Raw genomic sequence first — 23,329 nt, 5'->3', positions numbered from 1 at the left:
CTTAACAACTTCAATTTTCTTTTCTCAGATAACGAAGATAAGCTGAACCTGGAGGAAAAGAAGTTTGTTGACGATCCAAAGAATGCCAATCTTTTCTCCGATCCTCCCTCTGGCAAGAAGCAATGCCAACAAGACCCTAAGAATTCAAATCCAGCGAAAAGAACTAAGACATCTGATGACGAGGTAATTCTTTCAGTTTTCTCGACAATGTCCGACGTAGTTAAAGAGGAAAAATAATGGACTTACAGCTGCAGTTTAATGATACCGTAGAATTCCAATAGTAACGGCCCCAGTTACTTTCGGATTTAGCAGGCAAAAGCGGGAGCCGCCACTTTTGGGCAGCCGTTACGTTCGGATAGTTAAAAAACGTTTGTAAGGTAATTCACTTGCTACTTTCGGGTGGGCCGTTACTTTCCGGGTTCAATAGGAAAGTAAAAAATTAACGTTACCTTCGGGGAGCCGTTATTTTCGGGGGGACCGTTACTTTCGGAATTCTACGGTATATCGAAAATTTGTTTCCTGGGCAATTAGTTACCCTGACTCGTTCCCCGTCGTCTCGATCTCCTTACGCTTCTCTCCTTTCTCAGTCCGCACGTGTCTCTAGCGTCTCAAGAGAGACGACTTCGTTACCTACTGCGGAGTTTAATCTACAAGTAAAATACCTTAACGCTTATCCGTTAACAGATAATTGACGGACAGTTAACGGCCTTTAAAGAACAAATCATTCGGTAGATTTCAGACTTCACCGCCGAATAAAAACTTTCGTGGTGGACAGATTTTGGTCACATGTTAAGCAACGACTTAAGCAAGTTACTCAAATTTCATTCGTGATCAATAAAGGCGTGTTTTGGTGAACTATTTTTATGCTTCTGGCATTCAGAATATTTCGGGTTATAATTATATTGATCCGATATATAACGGAAACTATTATCGGTTTGCTCTGAATTTGATACTGGGTTTGCAATCAATGTAACGTTTATGACAAGATAGAAACAAACTACAGAATGCAAATCAGTTGGTGTATGGATGTCCTGGAGTCCCAGATATGCTAATCGGGCCAATGTGCGCGTGTGTTAGAAACAACTTGACGAATGAATAAGCGAAATGTTTTGTTTTGGTATCTTCAAACGGTTTCGCCCATTAAACGGATTGGTGTTAAAATATGTTTTCCCATGTACGGTCACATATTTCTTTGAATACTTCACTCGGAAGCTCAGGCCAGGCCTAACTTAAGGTACATGTATTGGGGCTTTGTTTACTTAAAACAAAGGGCCAAAGATAAATTTAGCAAATGGTGATTATTGTCAACGCGGAGATTTCACTGGTTTTGACTGGTCCTTTTAATGATAAATTCTCCTTAATAGGGAGAGACTAATAAATTATCGAACAGGTATTAAATCATATATGGCCTGTGAAAGAGAAGAGGAAAACTATATTAATGGCAGTTTAAAGGTCAAACGAGAACTGCATTGACTTACAAGTGAACTTTCGTCAAGATACACTTAAGAGCATCCAGAACTTTTCTTTATCCAGTTATTATTTACTCAATATATGAGCCTAGTAAGTACTCACTAGTGACACAATGATCGCGCGTAACATCGAGAGTTTTTTCAACTGATAAAGGCTTAAGAGTTAGCCGAAGCGTCTTGCCAAAATATACAAGTCAGTGACAAAAAAAGGGCACTTTTTATTAACATTACTATGATACAATGATCGTAAAAACATTTGCTTGCCGTGACTTGGAGTTTCTAGCTGAATTTCTGTTTCTGATCCTTAAGTCTCTGGTGAGTACTTAGCCTTGATCAAAAAGGGCTTACCTTTTACACAGTGTTGACCGGTCTCAAACTTCAATGGTTTTCTTCCGCTTAAGGAAAAAAGAGACAGCCTCATGCGGGCTATTGAAACACAAATATTCTCTGTTACGGGTGCTGATAAACAAACATTCCTTAAAGACCGAACGTTTAAAAGCAATTGTTTGAAACTGTTAAATTTCAGGTTCAGCTGCTGAATGCCCTGGTGGCTGAGCAGGCAGAAAAGCAAGCCCGGCTGAAACAACTGCGGGTTGAAAAAGCTGTCGTCCAGACAAGAAAGGTCGCTGTCCAGTCAGAAACACGCCAAACAGCAGATGCAGCAGTACAGACGGACTTCCCCGACATCATGGAAGACCTGAAAAAACAAGTGGCAAGCCTGACCAACATCGTGGCAGAATTAACGGAATTTAAGGCTAAACGGGCATCGAGGCCCACCCCCAGCACCCCTCCAATATATTTTAGCGACTCAGATATATTTTGTGACTCTGATCAGCGGTATCGTTGACCAAGAGCCTGTTGCGGCCATGGATCAGTCTCTTCCTGTTCCTAACTGTCCGTGAATCCCGCCGTTCCTGCTTCAGACAAACTCCCACCTACCGTGAATCAGCGTCTACTTGTTCCTCCCCCGCCAGTAACTGATAATGCTGTTCCTGCTTCAGACAAACTCCCTCCTGCCGTGAATCAGCATCTACTTGTTCCTGCCCCGCCAGTGACTGATAGCGCCGTTCCTGCTTCAGGCCAAAATCGCTTCGTGTCAATGCCGCTGTCATCAGCAAGCCCTCATCCTCAGCTGCGATCCCCGTTATCCGCCATAGACACCAATGCGCAAGTTGTATTCAACAGCATTGACCGTGGGCCAACTGACGACCAGAAGCGCAAGGTCGAGGCCATCGTCTTAATGAGTTCCAAGATGGTTCCCTCTGCCATGGCTGCTGTTAATGTGCTGTTTTCAGAAGAGGAGCTTGCGAATGGAAACACGTCCGGGACTAACGGATACAAAAAGCTGGATGGCTTAAAACTTCGTTTCCTGCAATCAGTTCTGCGGCAAAAGCACGAGTCGGAAACCTTCACAGAGGACTGGGAAAACATTAAGGTTAAGATAAACACTCGGTGCAGGGGAAAGCGGAGAACATTTCTTCGAAGACTACAAAAGCGAATAGATTTCAATTAGTAACTAGAATTGTATTTTCATTCTTTCATTTTTGTAAACCTTTGTTAGTTAATTAATAAGCATTAAGGATTTTTTTTTAGAACGAGAGGAAGTAAGAATATTGTAAGTTCCAGTCCACAACTAAGCAATAAAGTGATTTTGAAAATGTAAGCATGTTGTTGCTGCTTGATTGAGAGGAAGGGAGAACAATAAAAGCGTGAGGATTTCAAAAAGTTGAGGGTCATAAAATCGGAACGGGATATAGAATCGTGTGTGTGACAGTGCGCCTATGAATTCTTAATCCCGTAACGATTATCCGTGTCCGGCAGTCAAAATTAGTTTTTTGTTAAATTTCAGTCAATAACATCAAACTCTTGTTTATATGGCTGAAAACGTCAGAATTTCCACCGTAATGTGAATTTTTGTGAGCCCAGCAACCGGACCGTACCAGTATTAACGAACAAATGAGCCGCTTTTTTGTAGTTTAGGCCTAAAAAGTACTCCGGTTATCCTGAACAGCACTTCGGTTAGCCTGAATAGCTCTCCGGTTAGCCTGTTTACGGCTAGCTTTCAATAATGCTAAGGTTAACGCTGTATATAAAATTTTTGAAAGCTGTTAGCCGGTGTTGTCATAGCCTGCGAAAACAGCCGTCCTTCTTCACTCCCGGCCCGAGTGGCGTCCTTCTTGCGAAACGCCACTTGGGCTGGAAGTGAAGGAGGACGGCTGTTTTCGCAGGCTAGTGTTGTCATAAGTATCGCTTGCCATGCGGGCGTCCCATGTTCAATTCTTCCTGGGGTCGCCTGTCACAGTGTTCTTTGTACGTTGTTTTACTTCATAGAAAAATTTCTCACTGCCGGTGTTGAGTCTATTTCAAACCTTGTCTGGCTGCCGGACACATTATCGTCGAATAGCGTGAACTTTTTCCCCCAGATCCCCGCCCAGCTCTTGTTTGGCTGCGCAAATACTGGGACTGAAGGCTATATTGTCAACATGGCGAACAAAACGTTAATCATATCGACAACAGTCTACAACGTTGGTGGCACAAGATTTTGCTTCAGTTTCTGCCGAGTAAATACTGCATGTTTACTCACTTATTTGAATTCTTCACATGTCATCTGAAATCACTAATGTTTATTTTCAATAAATCGAGAGCACTGCTGAAAGAGAGAGCTGATTTCGCAAACGTAGGACCCATGATCACGAATAAAGATTTTCTATCGTCAACTTTGGGTATGATACTCGTTGAAAAGCACTGGAATCGCTGAAAATCTGCGAGGAGAAGTTGCTTGTTTCCATCGTTTGCTTTTACGGCCGCCGCAGCATAACTCGGGTGTCAGCCAAGCTAAACTTGTTACTGATTGTTGAGACGAAAGAACGGTGAGTTGAACGTTAGTTCTTCAACGCGGTTAGCGTGTCATTTTGCACAGTTGAAAAATGCATGCTATTTGACTCACTGGCGTGCCATTTCACACGGTACGGAGCTAGACACACTTCATTGTTCGCTGAGACACGCGACTTTTGTTTCTACAGTGCGATAGTAACAAAGGAAAAATTTTAATGAGGCGTGCCTTCTGACACACTGCTCGGAAGACGGTGTGTCATTTGACACACTGTCCATTGTTTAGCGTGTCATTTTAGCGTGCCCGTGCGTTCACCTTTTTCCCTGTTTTCCCATGGAGGGTCACAATTTGTTTAAGAAAATATATTTTGTAACGTTTCGCTAATTACACTGGAGTATCTTCACTATGTATGGTTTGTGTTAACTGTAGAAGTATTTTAGGCGTGAATCCCTAAGGGGCTAGTAGGCTATTTAAGAATTTGTAAGTTATGCAAGAGCCACTCGAAGGCATCTCTTTCAACTTTGCTTTTGTTGTTATGTCGTCGGATACTGAACGAGCGAGCGTTCCCGCTTCGATCGCGCAATCCTTCACTGAGGGAGATCCTGTTCATAAGACTGCTTCATGAACATTGTTTCCTCGTCTTTTGGACGTCACGTTTGATCAGAGGTTCGCTGCATTCAAACGCGATCTCGACGAGAAACAAGCCGCCACTCAGTCTCAACTGTAGAAGCTAAAAACGGTATCCAAGGCTTCGAGTTCTTTTAACTCTAAAGTACAATACGAGTCTAGCAACTCTCTGCTTGATGCAACAGACGGGACCAGCAAGACCATCTCAAAAGGAAACCTTTCAGCAGCCAAGTTATTTCGTTCCGTGGACAAGAACCCCGCTGTTTTGGCAGCAGTGCAAGTACGAGTCGGACGAACTCGCCGAAGATTCAGAGGAAGAGAAAAAGCTCTGATCAGCCGAAAGACGAACGCTAGCTAAGATCCGGGAGAAAAAGCGGAAAAATGCGTCTAGCTGGCCAACTCTACAGCTACCCGCTCTACATCCAGTGAAGCTCCATCTACTCATGGTCTGTCCACTGGCAATTATTTTTCTTCTTATCAGCCTTTTTGTTTTTTCCGCATGCAGTCCTTTCGTGGACGTCAGCCTCAACTAGCAGACAAGTGTTTCAGCTGCGGCCAAATAAGCCTCTGAGCAAATCCATCTTCCTGCCCAAGCTGTTTTAGAGGAGCCGCTGTACCCCCCTCCAAGCAGTAAAAATACATACTTATGGCAAATACCAAGCTGCATTGAAGAGAATGAGATTAGATGAGTATATAATTTATTCAATATAATAAAATGATTGGGAGACTTTGACCCAGTTGAACTTATTGATAATTTCGTTCAACCATGCGATTCAAGGTTTTTTGGAAGTCTTGGAAAGACAATTTACTCTAATGGGCTGAAAAATTTCTGTAGCTGTTCATTTATCGTTCGCGTAAATTTTGGATATGTCAACTGCGTCGATTACTTTTGACTTTGTCATGACAACCACAAACTTCGTATAGGTTTAGACAAAAATCAACTTTTTCGACATACTTGTGTATTTTCTTTTTCAGCTTTGTTCATCATTTTGCTGAATTTTACCAAATTGTACATTTCATAAGCATTCTGGCTTCATAAGCATTCTAGATAATTTTTTGACTTTTTTAAGAAAATAGTAAAATCCAAGATGACGGATTCAAGATGGCGGATCAAATGACATCATGCTACTTCACAGCCAAAAATTATGTCATTATTTTATAGAGCAAGCTCAGGGCTTTCTATTTAATGAATGTAAATTTATTTTCTGTACCTTAATAGAACGAAAACCCAAGAAGAGGGTTTCATCCCCCTTGTACCACGATGGGGGCATTAGTCCGAGGGTTAACGATTGTATTAGCCCTGATGACTGAATGAATGAATAAAAGACTGATTATCAGGACAGAATGCATTATATTTAAGTTAAAGGCAACCTTAAGGTTAATGTAGAGTTTTGAAATCATATAAGTGCTTCTTGCTTTATTCACGATACTATTTTTGTTGGGTATCAGATTCTCTTTATTTATATTCTACCCTCAGCTCAGTTTTCTAATAATCACTCAGCCATCCAGTCCAGTATAGTGATTTGTCAAGCAGGCTATTTCTGATCTTCTGGCCACAGTTTCAGTGGTCGAGTGCGCATGTACTCCTGCTGTGGCTAACCCGTTGTCAGTTTCCATAGAGTTAGAGTTCTGGAAGAATGTTTCTTATCTCAGTTCCAGTGTTTTGCAGACGTTGCTCACAGACTATCTCGTATTGTATACTCGGATGTTAGCGCTATTGGATTGGCTGCTTTCATTGCCATTGGTAACATGCCTGTTTTCGCGCAAAAACTGAGATTCTATGTAGACAAATACCAGATCGAGTACCACGTGGAGAGAACTCCACTGTGTTTGTTTCGCTTTGAAAAGTTTGCACATCTTCTTTCAGGGTGCTCTGTTAAGTGGTTTACTGACAACCAAACTGTACCTTTGATCGTCGATTCTGGTAGTATGAAACTGTGTTCGCTTCAACTCGCCGGTGATATATTTGATACCGCCAAAGAAAGTAATATCAAAATCGAGGCTGAGTTGATACCTCGTTCAGCTGATTACTTATGCAAGATTGTCGATTGATGACTGGTCAGTTAAAGATAGCTATTTTCATGAAGTAACCTCTTATTGGGGTCCCTGTTCAATTGATTACTTTTCCCAGTTAAAAAAAAAAAATTCAAGTTTTCCCAGTTTCTATTCGAATATTCCCTAGCATTTAGTTGGGTAGGAGAAACCTGTTGGCTGGTGCCACCTGTTTCGTTAGTTAAAAATGTCATCCGCCACATATGTTTTTGTCAATAGAACTGGTTACTCTTTATTGGCCTTTCAGCGCCCTTTTGGCCTTTTTTGGTGGATCGTAGGTGGGGTTTCAGATCTTTTGTTATTGATTTTCTCTTCGTTGAGAACGGTAAAGATGTTTATCTCCATGGGACAAATAACAGTTCCCTTTTGGCTCGGAGAATTTTGGTTGCTTGTCGGGGCTGTACAGTACATTATCCAGTAGAACCTGTCTATGGAGAAGTCATACCGCGCGGTCATGATTACGCTGTTTTAGGCCGTTGGGCCATGTCATCTTTGTGCGGGACTGCCCGTTTATCATGTGTTGATCTTAGGTGATTGCACTGTTTTAGGCCATTGGGCCATGTCATTTTTGTACGGGACTGCCGGTTTATCATGTGTTGATCTTAGGTGATTGCACTGTTTTAGGGCATTGGGCCATGTCATTTTTGTACGGGACTGCCCGTTTATCATGTGTTGATCTTAGGTGATTGCACTGTTTTAGGCCGTTGGACCATGTCATCTTCGTGCGGGACTGCCCGTTTATCACGTGTTGATCTTAGGTGATTACACTGTTTAAGGCCGTTGAGCCATGCCGTTTTTGTGCAGGACTGCCAGTACATAGTGTGCTGAATACAAGATTTAGGCCTCTGGGCCTTCCTTATGTTCTGATCTGCGTGTTGTTGCTTTTTTGTTTTTTCTAATTGTTCTCACTTTTTTGTTGTTGTTATCTTTCAAGTCTACAAAGTGGATGTGTGTTTACTTCAAAGGTTGCCCACTCAAGAGATCCAGACGGCTTCGCAAGTCAACGGAAGGTCTTCCCTTGCGTTCCTCTAAAGCAAAGGCCCCTTCAACAACAGAGCGTTATTCAAGTGACTTTCAAACATTTAGAGAATGGTCCTCGCGCTTTCAGGAAATCGCTTGTTTGCCGTCTGATGAGACGTCATTTGCTCCTTATTTGGAGTATTTTGCTGCAGCAGAGTTCCCTCTACTCCACACTTGAGTCTGTCTGTTATGGCATAAATTGGGCACACCATCGGTATGGCTTTCCGATTTGTGATTTGACTTGTGATACAAGTGTTCTCGAGGCGGCTAAAATTGAGCTTACAAAACCTGTTTCCATAAAAAGGGGGACGCTGTTACTCCCGAGATGATTTTGAGGATATATAATAGATTTGCACGCCCCAAGGCTAATCCTTCTAATCATCGCTTAGCTGCAATTTGCGTGACTGCCTAATCGGCTTTTCTCCGCATCAACGAGTTAGCTAGCCTTCGCTGTTGTGACGTTAGTTTTTGCGATGCATTTGTCAGAATTTATACATGTGAGAGCAAAACAGATGTTTATTATATGTAATTTTTAGTTTTAATTTTATGAATTTATTTTCTTCAAAGATAGAGCATATTTTTGTAAATACACATTTTGTAAATACTCCCTTCATGTTTTTTAAATTTGACTAATTTTGATTGTGTAGTTATTAGTAACTTAGTAATTTAAGTAATTGTTCCTGAAAAGCCCCATTGGGGAGGTAACAAAGTATGTATGTATTTTGCTCTCAAAATTTGCAGTAAAATAAAGTTTTAGACTTGGCATGCGTTGCGGAACTAGGATATCTTATACACTTGTTTGATCTACATAGCTTAAGAACAGGGGCCGCTAAGGAGCAGACATCAACAATCTACACTCTTTATGTCACGGCAGATGGGAGACTGATCGAGGCAAGGACGGCTAGCTACGGCTATATTACGATAAGTTAGAATCTTTACTTTCAGTTTCATGAAGTTTGCACACTTAGATTCCTTTGTTCTCTTTCTTTATTTTCGAAAGCGGGCATCAATAAACAAGATGCCCGCCCCTGATGCTGTGTTTGTGTTTATTAAGATTAGTTACAAAATATTTTATAATCGTTTCAGGGTGATTAGAGTATAAATATATTTTGTAACGTTTCGCTAATTACACTGGAGTATGTTCACTATGTATGGTTTGTGTTAACTGTAGAAGTATTTTAGGCGTGAATCCCTAAGGGGCTAATAGGCTATTTAAGAATTTGTAAGTTATGCAAGAGCCACTCGAAGGCATCTCTTTCAACTTTGCTTTTTAATTCTTCTGTTTATTCACTGCTGTATTTTCTTTATGATGATGTAACGCTCGCTGTATCCTGCATCAATAAACGAGATGCCCGCCCCTGATGCTGTGTTTGTGTTTATTAAGATTAGTTACAAAATATTTTATAATCGTTTCAGGGTGATTAGAGTATAAGTTACAATTTCTTTATCTTTATTTGGTGCATATATGTTTACTAGAACATATAACTTACCATTGATTTCAGTTTTCAAAATAATGTAACGTCCCAAAGGATCTAGAATTTTTTTATGTATGGTGCAGTCAACACCTTTCTTAATTAGAATTGCAATGCCACGAGAATTAGAGCTGCCATGGCAAGTTATAAGCTCCGCTCCCCATTCATTTCTCCACTGATTTTCCGCTTCTTTCGTTCAGTGAGTTTCTTGCAAAAATGAAATGTTTGCGCGTTTCCGGCACCAATTAAAAATAGCCCTCCTTTTTTTAAAATTGCTTATTCCCTTTACATTAAGCGATAATAGTTTTAGCACCTCGGTCATCTTTTGAGATCACAATTGTTGCTAATGTGACTGCAGAAGAAAGATTGAAACAAAGGAAAAAGTGATGATGAGGTATTTGAAATGACAACTGTAAATGCAAATCCAAAGTCGAAAATAAACAAGTATAACTTAGTTAACAAAAATAAATATGGTACAAAGCAAGTTACTTCGCGAATGCAAGGTGATCTAAAGACTAAATAGAACGGTTTCCACTGAACAGAAATGAGTACAATTAATAATACATAGTACAATACGAAAAATATAAGTTGAACTGCATAAAGTAAAAACACATATACAACAATTGTCCATCCGACGTGCATTTGAAAGCTACAGCTCTCCATCTGCTTGGGTATTACTGCTCATAATTACACCATAATATGGAAGATTTCCTGTTTCCTTTCCTCTGTAAACTTGACCATTTATTATCAGTTTGTCGACCTTAAAGAAGGCTTGTTGTTTGTCTCGCTTAGCTTTCTTCAGAACTGGGTATAGTTTTGCATGGATATCATCTATTTCTTTAGGATAATCATGTGCAAGTCCAATTCCGGTGTCTTTCAAGTTTTTGACTGAAGACCAAACAAATTGTTTGTCCTGGTAGAAACTGAATTTTGCAATAACAGGTCGTGGCTTATCAGGATTGTTTTGGTTGCGCCGAGTTGGCAAACGATGGACCCGCTCGAACCGAATATCATCAACATCCTCTTTTCAGATATTCATTTTTTCTTCAAACATAGATTTAACTAACTCCTCAGTATCACTGGGCGTCTCACCTTTTATCTCCGGCAAGTTGAATATCTTTATATTCTCTCTGCGGGTGTAAGCCTCCAGCTTAATGTTCCTGCATCTAAGCTGTTGGATGTCCGCTTTCAGCTTTCTGAGTTCATTATCGTTGTCGGCTGCCAGGGAACACGTGTTGACCATGCTAACCTTGAGTTCGGTTAACTCTTCTTGATTGGAAGCCACCGTAATTCTTAAATTCTTATTTTCCTCTTCCACCTGTGTTAAGCGTGTTTTTAGGGCATCTAATTCAGGCAGCACGGCTAAAAGTTGGTCAATTTTGGCCTCCATTCTCTGCATGTTTGCCGAAGCTTCACAGCAATGGCCGCACTCCGCGAGGGTTTCTTCGTCAGTTTGAGAGCCATTTTCGCATTGTCTTTTGCGCAATGGCCTTCTTTCGCTTGAAACATCATTTCCTTGGTCTTCGTTCATAATAACTGCAGACGGAGAACTGAAAACCTTTCAAAATCACATATTTTTTTTCGAAATTACACAGAGCTCAAAAATGTACGTCCTTCGCCGTGCACTCACGTGATAATCTTTCTAAGATCTAAGAGTTAAAGATACGAACATATTAGGTGATGGCAATTATGTGGATGTAGAATCGGAAGCAGTCGACAACAGCACTAATCCAAAGAAAAGAAATGACATCATCTAAATATGTAATGAGATACTCACAGTGGCTTCCACAGTTCCCCTCTCTTGAGGAGAGAATTAAACTCTATGATCTCTGAATTGTGGGGCACTCCCCGAGGGTTGGTTACCCCGGCTTGTGTTGGAAATCCCTGACAACTCAGAAACTGTAGAGTGGGTATTATTGAGGCACTACCTCGACTCTGTGACCAGGAATTAAAACTATTTACAAACACAACAGTGCCAGGGGCATTGCTGGACTTGAAAAACTATGTATACTATTTACAGGTCAAGGAGTGCCTCCATGTTAGTCATGTCCTGATCATCCAATTGAACCTCATCACTACTGGGAGGACGAAGATGATATCCATATGGGTAGGACTCTAATGTGTCAGGGTCCACGAATCATTTGTCAAATACAACACCATATCATTTGGTTCGAGGACCCACCTGGAGGTGTTTGGTGACTGGATCTCTCATGAAGAAGTGTGGGTTTACCACATCGATGTTTCTACGTTTGTCTAGAGGGTTGATCAATTCATCAAGGAGATTTCGCCTTATGATGTAGTTCAGCTGTTGTTGACCACGTACATTGAGGGTGAATCCTTGGACTTTACCGCATACTTTTCCCTGTTTGGTCTTATAACCATAATTTTTGGGACCTGCTGATGAGAAATCGAGGATTTGATCATGTCCTTCTAACTCGTCCATCATGTCTCCCAAGAAATTGCCAAGAGGAATGTCAGTCTCTTCGGGTTTGCACGAAAAAATGAAGGAGGCTCTGTCAAAGTACATGACCTGTTGTTGGAGTTGTTGGAGGTAACTGTACAATTTTAAATGGGCCCAACATGTCATGAAGGCAGCCACAAAGATGTTTACGTGCCCATTGTTAGGTTGGCCTTCACTAAGATAAGAGTAATTGACCTCTAAGACTTCATTGCTGAATATTCTTATGGCGTGGATGTTGTACATCCTGTCTGACACAAGATGGAAGAGATGGGCCGGGGTGGTGATGGCTTCAGTGGTTTTTTTTGTAAATTTTCACCAAACGTCCTCAAAAAAGAATTCAACATAAGTTTGGCTGTGGTTTTTTCTACCAGGATTTTTTGAGATTAGCCAGGGGTCCAGTTTGATGCCTTCTTTTGCGAGTAGTCTTGTACATACTGTTGTTTCTGTTCTGGTGTGGTGGCCTAACTCGGGTATCCAGCAGATTCTTGTTTTATTTTAAGCCAAGTATTGACATAGTCTGCAAACAACCCTAGTCTTCTCTGCTCTTCTGGGAGGTCAGCATTAAGTAACATAGTGTGAAGTAGACGCGAGCAATCGTCATTTTCCAATTGTACTCGTGACGTCACCTCCCGATTCAACGAGACTTTCGGAAATAAACAGAAACAATGGCGGCCATCGAGTGAGTTGCACGTTCATCCGTTATGTGTGTGCAGTGTTTTCTGACAAGGCCTAGAAGCTTATAAGTTGGTGGAATCATGGACTAGTGAAGAGTTCTTTCAACAAGCCGATGCCTTCATTCTTAGAGTCTTCTCGATAAAAACACCAGAAGTGTCGGCCTGCCTGACCCGATGTTCAGCCTACAAATGGAAGGGAAGGTAACATAGGGTGGAGACCTTATGCAAGAGGTGCAGTTCAGCATTTTATTGTGAACTCTATATCTTTCTCCCCCTCGAAACATTGTGCTCTATTTTATATATTAGCGGAATCATTTTGAAAAAGCACCTGCAGTTTTGTCTCAAATATTCCAGTTATAAACTTCAGCTTCAACTAAAATTTACTTGGCAAGGCTTTTTTATTGGCAGCACAGGATCTCTATCATGTTTTTTACACTAGTTTTAAGACTTGAAACTTGACCTGTATATTACCAGTTTCTGCCAATTAGCAACCCTTAAAATTTTTTGTAGAGAAATGCTGATTGGTCGAGAAACTCTGCTTATGCTGGTAGCAATCGACAGTTTTAACATAAATGTTGTAATTGCAAAGTTTCCAGTTTAATATTGAAACCAGACTATATTAATCACATTGTAAGAATTGGCAGAGCAAAATGAATTCATTGTTAAAATACCAGCCAAATTGAATCTTTGAACAGTATCCTTTCAGCCAGCCCGCCCTCCTCAATGCATGCTTTGAGAGAGACATATTTATCCTATTGCCATTAAAGGAGACTGAATAAGTAACACTGATGTACATATACAAGTTAAGTCTAATAATGTTAATATCTTTGTCAGATGATCCTTGTCTCTTTGCCCACAATATGTTGCTCTAATCACAGGAAAAATTTCAGATTCCCAGTTTTGGGATAAAATAGTGATTTTATTGGGAATTTGTTGAGTTATAATTGGGAATTCCCAAAATTGGGAAAGTGCTACCAAACCCATTTTGAAGTCAAAGAAATCCCAGTTAAATCCCCATATTGGGATAAAGATACCCCATTAATTTCCCATTCGTGGGTTTACCAACGACCCAGAAATTTTCCAAAAATGGGATTCTGTTGTCCCAATAATTTCTCAATCCTGGGATAATGCTGTCCCAATAATTTCTCAATCATGGGATTCTGTTGTCCCAATAATTTCTCAATCATGGGATAATGCTGTCCCAATAATTTCTCAATCCTGGGATAATGCTGTCCCAATAATTTCTCAATCCTGGGATAATGTTGTCCCAATAATTTCTCAATCCTGGGATAATGCTGTCCCAATAATTTCTCAATCCTGGGATAATGCTGTCCCAATAATTTCTCAATCCTGGGATAATGTTGTCCCAATAATTTCTCAATCATGGGATAATGCTGTCTCAGTAATTTCTCAATCCTGGGATAATGCTGTCCCAATAATTTCTCAATCTTGGGATAATGCTGTCCCAATAATTTCTCAATCCTGGGATAATGCTGTCCCAATTGTTCTATGAGAATAAGATGTTCTGCACCAGTATTTTCACAAGAATGAGATACACCTGTCCCAGTATATTCACAAGAATATGCTGATTCATCGACCCTCCTTTTTCCATAAAACAAGGACTACCTGTTTATATTTACTCCTTTATTTTGGCAAAAGTATTTCATTCATTAAAACTGTTTTTCAAAAGTGGGAAATCTTTTCTAGTTTCACGTGCTTAACATGTCCAACAACAATTTCAAGAATCATGCACCAATATCATACTTAAGTTCACCAAAAAGTATCTGCAAGTTAATGTCAACTCAAAACAAAGAGGTTTACACCCAGAAATAGCTAATGAAGTTCAAGTTAAACCTGCTTCATTAAGCAAAGCATCTCTGCAAGTTAATGTCAACTCAAAACGAGGAGGTTTACAAACAGTAATATTTAAGTTCAAGTACTTTCATTGTCCAATGAAGTCTCTACAAGTTACAACAACTCAGAACAAGGTCGCTTCCATACTATAATTCGTAAGTTCAAGTACCTTCGAATTCATATGTCCAAAGAAGCTAGTGTGAGTTTCTACATGTGAATTTCTTTGTGAACAGTTATATCAGTATTCCTGATATCACCAGAGCTGATTCCACTTTTGAGAGAAACATACTTGAGACTTATTAGCTTCCTTGCTGTAACCTCTAGTATCTGTGTTGCTGTGAGTGGTGTTGGGCTCTTGGACTGAGCCTTGAACTTGTCTTTCAACATTTTAACAAGCTCCTCCCGTTCTGGAATTCTTCCGGTAACTGCCTTTATTATCACCATTGCCAACTTTTTGTTTATCTTCATGTGCACATCCACAGAAGCAGATGCAGTTGATGATTCGTCAAAGGCTTCATCTGGGTCATTTCTACTATCACAGTATCAGTTTCTGAGCAGTCATCTTCCTCCTAAATGCACAAAATATAGCTATTATTAAATAATCTTGCTAATGAGAGATTTGCTTTATAGTTACTCCACGCTAACTTATTTTATTATCAGTTCATTTAGTGTCTAAGCTGACAGATAATGGATTTCTGGAAAGGGGATTTAAAAACTTTGACATCTTTCATTGTGGTCAAGGTTGTGCAACAGATGGCAAGATGGCATGACCATAAAATGCAAAAAGAATGAAAACAAACAAACAAAAAACACTCCAATGCATACCTCAGAATTATCAGAAGTTACTTTTTCCTTGCAGATAGCCTTTGCCTTATTTTCTTTGGGCTGTTTAACAGAAGACATGTACAGCTCATATTTGTTCCTTTCATATTAAATTCATACCTCAAGATCACTCAGCCTTGAAAAATCTAAAGTCCTGGTTTCTAATTTTTGGCATGGTCCAATGACCAAGGACATCTCCAATTTCACTGGCATGCATGTATTTTAGTTTAATTTATCACTAAAATGGGAAACTACTCAATCTATCATGGTCTATTAAATTTACTTCGACTATAATCTCTATTTTAAGTGCTACATTACATGTATAGAAATTATGCTTAGGGACCAGCCATCTTATTATGGGCTTACCATAGATGGAAGCCTAGGAGAAGATGTGAATTCTACCTCACTGCTGGAGCTAGATTCTGATGGTGATGGTGATACTCCAACCTAGAAAAATGACAACCTGTCAGTAAGATGCCAAAGCAATCATGATGGTAGCCTTGACTAACTTATAACTTTGGAGCAGGTTTACAACATTGTTAAGTGTTCCAGCAACCAACAAATTAAACTATGTACACTACCACAAGTTCAAAATCAATAACAGTTGGCCATTGGATGATTGTGATTTGGCAATGTTTTATTAATGCCAACCAACCAGCCAACCACATAATTAACTCTTCTGTCAGGTATAAAAGTTTTAATAATAGCCCTGATACCTTTTGCCTGTTTTTATGGAATCTCCATTGCTCGCTAAAAAAGCTTTTAATATGCTGAGCAATACCATCTCTGGAAAAGCCAGCCTCAGGCAGGGAACATTCATCAGAGATCTTCTTAGCAAGCTGCTGAAGTTCAGCTTTTTTGTCTGGTGTGTTGAATTTTGGAAACTTGCCAGGAGAAGTGTTCCAGTGCTCAGAGGCCAGCACTCCAACTTGTTTGCGTCTGTAAACATTAACACAAGATGTGAAGAAGTTGAAGACGAAACAGACATTTGACCATTAGAGTATATATTGAAATGTATTACCATGAAATAAAACTGCCGTAAATTATTTTTAAAAAGTTACTTGAAGAACATTATTTAATGGTGACAAGCTTAGTGTATGTAATGCTATGCTTACTGATTAAGTGAACAATGAGGAAATCTTAGCACCCAAGTTTCACCGTTAAAACTCTGCTGTTGTCAGGGACAACAGAGGTAGTTTTCATTGGAAACAATAATTATAATTATTATTAGTGTTACAAATATCTTGATAACACATGCGAAAGAATCTCTGGAAGCTGCAAAAGTCAGAGTACTCAGCGTGGGCTCTTCAAGATTCATAAATGAACTTAAACAAATGCAAAAAATTCCATTGTCCATGTTCCGTAATCACCCTATGAAGGATTTTTGGCTCTACATAATTCCTTCTTTCCCCCCCTCCCCCCTCCCCCAGAAAAAAATAAAACAAACAACAACAACAACAAAAAAAAACAGTAAAGCCACCTATATTTCTTCTAAAATTTACATAATTTGGTTATAGATTTATTTCTTGAACTGCACCTTACCTTTAGGAATTTCCAATGTCCAATTGCCGAAAAATTGAATATTCTTATCATTCAGCCACTTGCATGCCAGCGTATCAAAACAATGTTATAGCAAACACTGCTCTGCTGTTCCTTTGGATAATGAAAATAACTTTTCAAACACCTTTCATCTCCATACTTGGCAATAAAGTCAAGGTAATCTGAGAATAAAACACTTACTTTGAAAGGTATAAACGCTTCATCTCTGGAGAAAATGAGGCCATATCGCCCATAGAAGGCTTGCTTGGCAGTGTTGGAGCGGTTGTTGTCTTTCCTCGTGGTTGACATTGTGGCATCAGCTTTTCAAACTCTCGGCAGAATAGCAAGGCTTTCCCATAAGTTAAACCAAGTTTCACGAAGATTGCAGAATCTGCCTCTCTTCTCAGGAGATCGGCAATGCCCAAAGGGCAGTTTATTTCTTCTTCTGTATTCAAATAAATGATCGAAAAAGAAGAGAAAGTCAAACTTTACAATTCATTCACACTACGCGTACGAGCTTGGCATTTCACAATCCAAGGTTTACCTTCAAACGCTTTGGCAATTTCTTTGCCGAAGAGCTGTGATAATTTTTGATTTATTTCCTCTGCAGAAGTTAAGCTTACTGTTGTTATATTTTCGGCATTTATTTTCTGATCACTCATGTTTGAACGAGACCTCCCACACTACAGCTTTTGGAGATAGCTACAAGCCTTGACTGAAGAGAAAAGGAGCGGCAAATTATCAAGCATGGAATTTTTTACTTATTTGGCGGCTCGTGATCGGCCCGTCTTTAGAAAGGTGAAAACTGATTGGCAACAGGTTCCCGCCGAAAAAGGGTGGCAGGCGCTCAGACAGGCGTGGGCGGCGATGCTGAGCCCACTGTGTTATTTAAACAGCATATACACCTTTAGAAAAAAGTAACATAGCGGCAAATGTGGAAAGAAGCAGAAGAAATGATCCGATTTGGACAAGAAGTAGCATCACATCGTGCTGTTGCAGCGATAAATCATATCGGCATGTTCACTGTCCTTGCTCAAGCTGCAATGGACGAGCAGTGGATAGAGGTACCGAACTTAGGCACTGGAAAGAAAGCCAAGTTGTTTCCAAAAGTCGGTCCGAATTGGATGAGTTTCGGGAACCTGTGCCTGGATGTAGTTTTACTGAAAGTGACCTCTCAGATCAGGAACAACAGATGGATGAAGATACTGAGGGTATGCAATTTGATGTAGATGAAGATGAAAGCCGTGGCAGCTTTCCGAGAGCAAGAATGATAGAACAATGTACTACTGGCAAACCTGAAGAAAGGGAGCCCAACCCTTTGAGAAAATTAGTGCTTAATGCCGTTCTAGACGCTCTTAGGATTGTGAAGGAAAGTGGATCATCTTGCCAAACATTCAAGGAAATTTTAAATTACGGCAAAACTCTTTTATTAGCCAGCCGTGATAGTGAAAATATAGATCGTGAAATTTTGCTAACCCTTTGGCCAAGAAACTGGAACTCAGTGCAGAAACTGTTAAAAGAGGAAGGATACGAAGATGCCAAATTACTGTTTATTTGCATCTGTCGAAATGAAAAGGAGCAAACGAGAAATGGAAAAACTAGTAAGAAATTTGTTTACAGTGGAAAATATAGTATCCTGGAGAATTAGGATGACCTGTGCATTCATTGTGGCAAAAAAGGCTATCTAAAATATTGCTACCTAGGCATCAGCACAAAAGTGAAGAACTGGTATAAAAGTGTTGACATGTGCAGAAAAAAGCTGTCCCATTGGAATGCATGTGATAAGTGGCTTGGCCGCCAAAGCAGCAATCCAGAAAAAAGTGAATTTTGGGATGGTGCGGGATGGCTTGAACTGCAGTGGTTTTGGGACCCTAAGAGGACCTGGACATTACCAGCACTCTGCCCTCACTGTGGATTACCAATTTCATCAGATCAGTTAATCAATTCTCCCAATGGCAAAGATGGAAGTAAAGATGTGGAATGCCCAAACTGTTTTGAAATCTTTGAACACTGTATTAGAGTCACTAATGGATCTCCTTTGAATTTGGCTCTCATAGGCCATTGGGATGGCTGGCAGCCATTTGGGACAAGTTATAGAGGGTGTGGATCACTAGAAGTTAGCATTGCAAACATGACCAAGAATGACAGACAGCATGTAGAAGAGGTATATGTCGTTGGTTTTATTCCTTGCTACCAGGTTCCCAACCTGCCCGAAGCCCTTGACCCATTTCTACAACCTTTACTACAGGACATATCCAAAGGGTTCATTGATGGTTTCACCATTTTTAACTATCCAAGGGAGATAGAGGTAGAAGACTATCAAACTAGCGAAGAGCAGACAGTGCATGTATTACTTCTATGCTGGACAGGAGATCATCCTGGTCAGTGTGAGTGTGGTAAGTTCTTGAACCAAGGAAAGTCTGGATGCAGGAGATGCAAATTGCTTGGTAAAACACTGGAGAACAGTACAAACACACATGTATATTATGGAGAAAACCACTTCCACTTTAGATATCCTTGGGAGGAAAGATCTATTGAATCTTCTATTGAGGACATGTTTGACATAGACTGTGTAACGAGAGTAAGTGTTTGCAAACCAATGTCATCTGCCAAAGGCTTTACTGGCATAAGTATTCTTCATAAATACCTTTACCCACTCTATGGCTTTGACATCCTAAAGCACATGGTATTTGATGTATTTCACACTATTTGCCCCAATGTTGTGAAAAATCAGTTAGAAAGAATTCTAGAACTAAAGATCATTGATCCCTCATATTTGGATGATCAAGTTGAGAATTTCCCTTGGACACAAGAGCTTAAAGCTGGAAGAATTCCTTGATCACTTGCATAATGTAAAGGAGTACATGTTGGACAGTGGAAAGCTGAAGGACTTCAGAAGTTTTCCTTTCCTATGGCCGACTGTATATTTATGGGCAAGCTGGCTGACAGGCATGAATTGGAAATTGCATCACTTGTTTCAAGGCTTACGGAACTCCATTTTTGTAGTGGCAGAAAGTCGTGGAATGATGACATGATTGAACTGCACAGAAAGTTGGCATGGCGGCTCAACATTCAGATTGAAGAAATTCACGGATTACAAATGTGCACAATATCAGTGCATAATTTGACTCACATACATGAAGACATCATCAACTTTTCATCTCCTGACAACTACTGGTGTGCAGTATATGAGAGGGCTGTAAAACAATATGTTAAAAAGTCACATAACTGCAAAGAAATTGAAGCAACATTTGCTCAGTCAGAGTCCAGATCGGAATTTTTAAAGCCACTGCAAGCTGCTGATCAGAGGAAGGATGGAAAAGTTGACTTAGTTATGGTGAATGTGTAGTGCTTTTATTTATATGATCCTTCAATTAAGGGGGGTGGGGGGGGGGATTAGGGGGATTCTTTAAAACTGCATTGTTTGAAATGCATTTCAAATGTGTTTTAATTTGTTTGAAATGCATTTCAAATTGGTTTCAAATGTTATAATTATGATATTCCATAACATATGGTATTCCATAACTTATCACAGTACATATTGTGCGAAAGTACAAAACGTACAGTCAAACTGGAAAACCATATTGTTAAGTCTTGTGGTTTTATATTGTATATGATTGCTTGTGACACAATAAGCATTCCAGGATGATTTGAGGCTTTCTGGTTTTCCAGATTATCTTACTATAACATTGGAAAACCGAATCAGCATTGACAGAAGACATTTGTTATGGAGGATATATGAAATTTTGCACATTCCACTTGTTTATTTCATGTTCTTTTGTGGTTATTTTTGTGTTTCAGGGATTTGCCAGTTCAGCTGAAATTGCTCACATGGAGTCACAAAAGAAACCTCAGGATCGAAGATCATTTCTACTGGGTGCAATGTCAAAGGTCAAATCACTGCCCATGAATGAGAAAGTGAAAATAGCAGACGCACTGGATATTTCTGTGAGAGAGGTACCTACAGTTGGCTTTGTTTCGAGGAAAGCTTTCCTGCGTGATGTAGGATACCAGGGCTCTGTTGTCTACAAAGGAGAGACTGTTATCGCAGACATCAATGGCCAAGAGACAGTGCTATTGATAAACAACTTTTTCTCTGTAAGATGCGAACAAACAGAACATGCAATGCTGTTGGCATTTGGGCCAAGTTACCCTCCTCTCCCTGCAGAGGATGGAAGTCAAGCAAGGGATTTCTGGAGTGGGTTTATTAAAGTTGTCTTTTTTAAGGTAAGAGAGGTATGTCCCAATCTTTTCTTAGATTTGGGTTCGCCCAGTAAATACCATAAGTTCTTTTCCCAATATTTTCCCATCTTTTGGAAGATCATGTCCCAAATACAAATAAATTTGGGGAAAATTGAGTGGTGTTAACACACCCCAATATTTCCCCAACATAACAGTTTTGATTTGTTTCACGACAAAATATTCCCAATATTTTTCCCAATATTTTCCCGCTGAAGGAAAATGATGTCCCATCTCTTTCCCAGAATTGGAAAAAATCCCGTAATTTTCCCAAAATTGAGTTGTGAGAATATTATTGTCTTTTTTTCCCAAAAAAATCCCTCAATGGGAACTAAAAGGCTGTACAGGGTTCCAAAATTTTCCCACATTTGGGAAATGTTTTCCCAGTTTTTCCCCAACTTTTTCCCAAATTTGGGAAAAATAACAGGAATTTCCTGATATGGGAATCTGAAATTTTTCCTGTGAATTGTTCTACATGAAACAGTTAAACAGAGCATAGGTGACAAAGCCAGCTTGTTTGTTTCTCAAAGACTTCATCTGGAATTTTGGCACATTTCAGGTGAAATCAGCTAGAGCATTTGTCACACTGTACCATGTGGTAATCAATATTTGCTTTATCAGTATTATCCCATGGCAAACGGCAAGCACAGTACAACTCAAGAGGTCAATGTCGAGGAAAAGGTTGTTGTTATTCATCGTGGTAGATGCAATAATAAAGTGTATTATCGTTTGTCTCACGATGTAGTCACTTGAGATGTAGATCGCGACGTTTCGACTGCTTACTGCTAGTCTTCTTCAGGCGATAAGGTCGACTGACTGCACGGTATCATTTATATCACAAAGGTCGGCTGTGATTGGTGCATTTCGATCCTCCTATTGTTCCATCATTCCGGCGAGTAGCTGTTTCCTCAGTGGTCCGCTGTTGTACCGTTCTCCTGTTGTTGTGTTTCTTGATTGTGGGTATCCATGCTTCAGGAATTTCAATTCCACTGTCCCTGTTGATGTTGTTAGGGTGAAGTCTTATGTGAATAGCTTCCTTGACCCTACGTGTGTACCAGTGAGGATCTCGATCAATAAACTTGACCTCATTCCAGATAGGATAGTGGCCGGTCTCGTAGGTATGTTCAGAAATGGCGGAGGTCTGGGTACGGACGAGTCGTATATCCCTGTCGTGTTCTTTGATCCTCTCCTGCATAGATCTCCCTGTTTCCCCGATGTAGACTTTGCCGCACTCACAGGGAATCCTGTAGACAACACCATCTTGTTTAGCCGGGTTGACGGTGTCCTTTGGTCGCACTAAGTGTGACCGAAGTGTCGTGTCGGACTTAAAAACGGTGCGAATGCCTTGTTGTTCTAGGCAGCGGCAGAGAGACTTCGAAACTCCTTGCACATAAGGTAAAACAGCGGTGGATTTAAATTCTGCGACAGGCTCTCTTCTTGGGGTTGTTCGTGCCTTTGTGATCTTCTGTACAAAAGAGAAGGGATATCCGTTAGAAACAAGTACAGATGACAGATGTTTCTTCTCTCCAGCGATTACTGATGGTTTGGTGATGAGATGTTTAGCCCGGTCGTACAGACACTTCACAATACCGCACTTTACTGACCGAGGGTGGTGTGAATCATACGCTAGGTACTGATCAGTATGTGTTGGTTTCCTGTAGACACTGGTGGTAAGGCGGCCATGAGGTTCTCTGTAAACTGACGTGTCGAGAAAGGCGATCTTGTTGTTGTTCTCGATCTCCATGGTGAAACGGATTGATGGTTGTTGACTGTTCAGGTGTTGCAGGAAGACGTCAACTCTATCCCGATCCAGGATGGTGAAAGTATCATCTACGTAGCGTTTCCAGATCTTAGGCTTGCAAGGTGCGGACTCTATTGCCTGTTCTTCAAATATCTCCATGTAGAGATTAGCAATAACCGCGGATACAGGGTTCCCCATGGCTGTGCCGTCTCGTTGTTCGTAAATCGATCCGTTGTACTGGAAGTGCGTAGATCTTAATACGAAATTCAATCACAGCTGACCTTTGTGATATAAAATGATATTGTGCAATCAGTCGACCTTATCGCCTGAAGAAGACTAGCAGTAAGCAGTCGAAACGTCGCGATCTACATCTCAAGTGACTACATCGTGAGACAAACGATAATACACTTTATTATAATTCAAGAGGTATAGACTTTGGCTTGGCTCTGTGCAGAGGTTTGCTCTGAATGTTATCCTGAGGAAAAGATGTGAATTTCCCTTTGAGATGGCAATGAATCTAGTGCTC

The 23,329-nt window shown here is 40.3% G+C and overlaps 3 protein-coding genes, 1 long non-coding RNA gene and 1 pseudogene across 4 annotated transcripts in view; 3 read left to right on the top strand and 2 right to left on the bottom strand.

Annotated features, from left to right (window-relative positions):
• Positions 1 to 11,217, top strand: part of LOC149115126 (uncharacterized) — a 20,810-nt gene extending 9,593 nt beyond the window's left edge. Inside the window, exon 2 of the long non-coding RNA XR_016205991.1 lies at positions 11,130 to 11,217. This is a non-coding gene — a long non-coding RNA (uncharacterized LOC149115126). The remainder of the gene's footprint in view (positions 1 to 11,129) is intronic.
• On the top strand, positions 1,990 to 3,132 carry LOC149115127 (uncharacterized). The gene has a single exon (XM_089283830.1). The coding sequence runs from the start codon at positions 2,569 to 2,571 to the stop codon at positions 2,980 to 2,982; it is 414 nt and encodes a 137-aa protein (XP_089139956.1). The 5' UTR covers positions 1,990 to 2,568; the 3' UTR covers positions 2,983 to 3,132.
• Positions 11,218 to 14,926: 3,709 nt separating the features above from the next.
• LOC149115125 (uncharacterized) lies at positions 14,927 to 17,485 on the bottom strand. Its single transcript, XM_089285642.1, has 6 exons — positions 17,368 to 17,485; positions 17,025 to 17,268; positions 16,001 to 16,223; positions 15,651 to 15,731; positions 15,288 to 15,347; positions 14,927 to 15,031 (listed from the first exon to the last, which is right to left on the bottom strand). Exons 1-6 carry the CDS (start codon positions 17,483 to 17,485, stop codon positions 14,927 to 14,929), a joined length of 831 nt encoding a protein of 276 aa, XP_089141768.1.
• LOC149115124 (uncharacterized) lies at positions 17,440 to 21,219 on the top strand (annotated as a pseudogene).
• Positions 21,220 to 21,730: 511 nt separating this feature from the next.
• LOC149115123 (uncharacterized) lies at positions 21,731 to 23,056 on the bottom strand. The gene has a single exon (XM_089284708.1). It carries the CDS (start codon positions 22,999 to 23,001, stop codon positions 21,898 to 21,900), a length of 1,104 nt encoding a protein of 367 aa, XP_089140834.1. The 5' UTR covers positions 23,002 to 23,056; the 3' UTR covers positions 21,731 to 21,897.
• Between the last annotated feature and the right edge of the window lie 273 nt (positions 23,057 to 23,329).

This window comes from Orbicella faveolata, unplaced genomic scaffold (assembly GCF_042242905.1).
Source record: "Orbicella faveolata isolate gen_17 unplaced genomic scaffold, um_ofav_v1 contig_13, whole genome shotgun sequence".
NCBI classification, from domain to species: Eukaryota; Metazoa; Cnidaria; class Anthozoa; order Scleractinia; family Merulinidae; genus Orbicella; species Orbicella faveolata.
This window is presented reverse-complemented; position numbering and strand designations above follow the sequence as displayed.